The sequence below is a fragment of the Diospyros lotus genome, chromosome 4 (assembly GCF_014633365.1).
Source record: "Diospyros lotus cultivar Yz01 chromosome 4, ASM1463336v1, whole genome shotgun sequence".
In the NCBI taxonomy this organism is placed as follows: domain Eukaryota; kingdom Viridiplantae; phylum Streptophyta; class Magnoliopsida; order Ericales; family Ebenaceae; genus Diospyros; species Diospyros lotus.
In genome coordinates, this window is record NC_068341.1 from 36,920,003 (window position 1) to 36,923,307 (window position 3,305).

Sequence of the window (3,305 nt, forward strand, 5' to 3'; positions counted from 1 at the left end):
AATCAGTAAAAAATGAGTATATAAACTTCAAAGAAACAAGCCATTCACAACACTCACTCTCATCATTCTCATTCACTATCACAGCATTTTGATTTCCAGATAAAAGAGATGATACAAAGCTAGAGTTTCTCTCTTGCACGATTGCTTTCTCTCTTGCGTTTTGTTTGCTTCTTGCACATTGAAATTAATAACTGTTTAGCCACCTCCATTTGCCTTATATACATGGGCCAACTCATGATAAATGGCAGATTTGGGCTTGGACTCAATTTGCTATAAGATACCAATGACCCATGACCAATATTATATTATATTACATGATCCAAATTCATATTACCATAATATAGAATGCTAAATGCACATGCAGATGAAATGCAACCCAAATGTAAAATATATTCATTTATTTAACATCAAAATATAACACTATATGCCATATAACAATTACATGAATTGATTTATAAAACAATATAACATATCAATATATTTTGAATCACAAATCCTAACACTAACATATATAACAGTGACACCAAATTCTGAGAAACAATGAAACGAGAGAATGCAGAAACAATGGGTTGGTTGATAATAAAGCAATCGTGCAGCTGAACAACATAAAAGGGGCTCACCTCTTACTAAAACCTCCTTTTTATCTTTTCTCCTCTTCTGCATCTTCCTATTCTTCTTCATCTTTCTTCCCCTTCTCTTCTTCTTCTTTCTTCCCCTTCTTCTCTTCTTCTTCTTCCTTCCCCTTCTCTTCTTCTTCTTCTTTCTTCCCCTTCTCTTCTTCTTCTTCTTCTTCTTCTTTTTCTTTCTTCCCCTTCTTCTCTTCTTCTTCTTCTTTTTTCTTCTTCTTCTCTTCTTCTTCTTCTTGAGCTTTCATCTTTGCCTTTTCCTTCGCCATCTCCAGCTCTTTGATCAAATTCTCCAGACAAGTCTCGGCATTCTCTTCTTTGGACTTCGGCATCAAATTCTCTGCAACATCCGCCGGTGTCGTGTCGGTTTCCTCCAACAACCGGCGAACCGTCGGGAACAAATGGTGGGATTCAATGTCCAGGTAGTTCTTGGCCAGCACCTTGAACGCTTCAAAGCCGCAGTATGAAAGTTCTATCTTCTTGTCCATTCGGCCTCTTCGTATCAGCGCCGGATCCAGCTTGTCGAGGAAATTCGTGGTGAAGACGATGAGCCTCTCGCCGGCGCAAGCGGACCACAACCCGTCGATGAAGTTCAAGAGCCCGGATAGAGTTACCTCGCTCTCTTTCTTCTCATGATCTCGCTCTTTCATCTTCTTTTTAATCTGGTTCTCCTCTTCTTTCTTCTCTTTTTTCTCCTTAGGTAAGCAAAACAACTCATCAATAATATATAGTCAAAAGAGTTTTGCCAGTACATACATGAATAGTAGTGGTTGTGGGTTCAAAAAGGAAAGGAAAGCGATAAACACACTAATATCAGTTAGATTGAAAAACCTTTTGCCTCTGGCCGGTGAGATCGAGCGAGCAATCGATATCCTCGATGACTATAATGGACTTGCTTGTCGTGTCGATCAACAGCTTCCTCAGTTCAGTGTTGTTCATCACTGAAGTCAACTCCAGATCATAGATATCGTAATCCAGAAGATTGGCCATGGCGACAATCATGGTGGATTTACCGGTCCCTGGAGGGCCATAGAGAAGATAGCCTCTCTTCCATGCCTTGCCAATCTTGGTGTAGTAATCCTTCCCATTTTGGAAAGTGAGAAGATCGTCGATGATCGCTTGCTTCTCCTTCGGGTCCATAGCCAGAGTCTGGAAAGTTGCAGGGTGCTCGAACATCACATGGCTCCATGTGCTTCTTTTGTATCCATACCAGTGTTCGCTCTTGTTGTTGGTGTACAACTTCCTCACTCTGTTCTTCACGGCGATGGCCTTCCCCTCTTCCATTACATGCTTTAAGTAAAGCTTCGTGATGGTTTCCCGGTGCTTCTTGTGGAAAGAGAGTGCATAATACCTATCAATGTATATTGTTATTGTTATATAATTAGCTCTTCAAATACTGCTTTCATAGAGACATATATAGAGTTTGTCGGTTGGAATCCATTTTGGCAAATAAGGGATAGGGATACAGAGGAGAACTATTTATAGTTTTGATCTCAATAGAGTTGTACCGTGTGTGTGTGTATAGGTCATCCCAATTTAGACCACACCTCAATAATCATTAATTCCTGCCATCAGAATTTCAATTTTATGGTTGAATTTGTGCGTACGTGTGTGTCTGTGTGTGTATACCTTCTCTCTTCTTCGTTGGGATAGAATGAGATGGTCTGGTTGCTGGGAAGATTCTTGCTGGAAGCCCACCAAGTCTTGATGCCTCTGAAGCGGTCGGAGATCTCCTCATGGTCATCCATGCTAAGCACCAGCGAGTGCGAGTCGCTCACCATGTCTGCCCGGAGCCGCTTCGCCGTCGTCGTGGAGTTGGCGCCCAGATACCTCTGGATGTTGGCGTAAGCCTTGCTCCGCTCGAACCCGTCGCCGGGAAATTCGTGGAAAGTGATCCTAACGTAGGGGTAAACCAGGCTCACCAATTTGTGAGCGTATTTCTCAATTTCGTCTCGAATTCTAAAGGGGAAGTATTGCTTGAACATCGCCCAGATTATCATCAGCCCAGTGAAGGCTGTGCCTAGTTTTCCGAACACTTCTCTTTCCATCATCATCGTCTTTCTTCGCTTCTGCTTCGTGTCAGGCTGCTGCTGCTGCTGCTGCTACTTATAACAGAGGAGACTGAAGAGAAATGGGGGAAGTTGCTTCGATCGAATGCCTCCCCCTCCCTCTTGCGCTTCCGACTTGTGATCTTTGTTTTCTTTCAGTTTTAAAAGACTTAAGACATTGACTCATCAATTAATATATTATTATTAGATGGCGGCCAACCTGTTTGGTTTTTTAATCATCTGTGTGGGGGAATGCATGCTGTGGTTTGGATTTCCGCTCCATTTCCATTTCAATCTCTAGAAGTGTAACCTAATTGATTGCGTAAGCTAACGAACTCATCAATAAAGTTAGAACACGTAATATTTTTCAAAAGAAGATAAAAAAAATTAAGAAGAGTTTTATCTTAATTAGTCACTATACTAATCGGGATTGATTTTTAATTTTATCTATCTATGCATTCAGTCTTAACGCTCGACTAGGTTTATTTTTATTAGTGTAATTAACATTATTAATCTTAATTAGTCATTATACTAATCAGGATTAATTCATAATTTTATTTATGAATTTATAGTTTTATATATATGGTATAATTAACATTGTAAATGAGTATCTCATATAAGATTATTGTTA

The 3,305-nt window shown here is 40.2% G+C and overlaps 1 protein-coding gene across 1 annotated transcript; it reads right to left on the reverse strand.

The window, feature by feature from the left end:
* Nucleotides 1-381: 381 nt before the first annotated feature.
* On the reverse strand, nucleotides 382-2,811 carry LOC127800735 (AAA-ATPase ASD, mitochondrial-like). Its single transcript, XM_052335522.1, has 3 exons — nucleotides 2,256-2,811; nucleotides 1,458-1,977; nucleotides 382-1,321 (listed from the first exon to the last, which is right to left on the reverse strand). The coding sequence occupies exons 1-3, from the start codon at nucleotides 2,678-2,680 to the stop codon at nucleotides 668-670; spliced, it is 1,599 nt and encodes a 532-aa protein (XP_052191482.1). The 5' UTR covers nucleotides 2,681-2,811; the 3' UTR covers nucleotides 382-667.
* Between the last annotated feature and the right edge of the window lie 494 nt (nucleotides 2,812-3,305).

What these genes read in the sequence shown, in the direction of transcription:
- LOC127800735 (XM_052335522.1), bottom strand. Translation starts at nt 2,680, where the DNA reads ATGATGATGGAAAGAGAAGTGTTCGGAAAACTAGGCACAGCCTTCACT. An exon ending in CCCAACGAAGAAGAGAGAAG is followed by an intron (nt 1,978 to 2,255) that starts GTATACACACAC and finishes ATACATTGATAG; the next exon opens with GTATTATGCACTCTCTTTCC. An exon ending in TCACCGGCCAGAGGCAAAAG is followed by an intron (nt 1,322 to 1,457) that starts GTTTTTCAATCT and finishes TGCTTACCTAAG; the next exon opens with GAGAAAAAAGAGAAGAAAGA.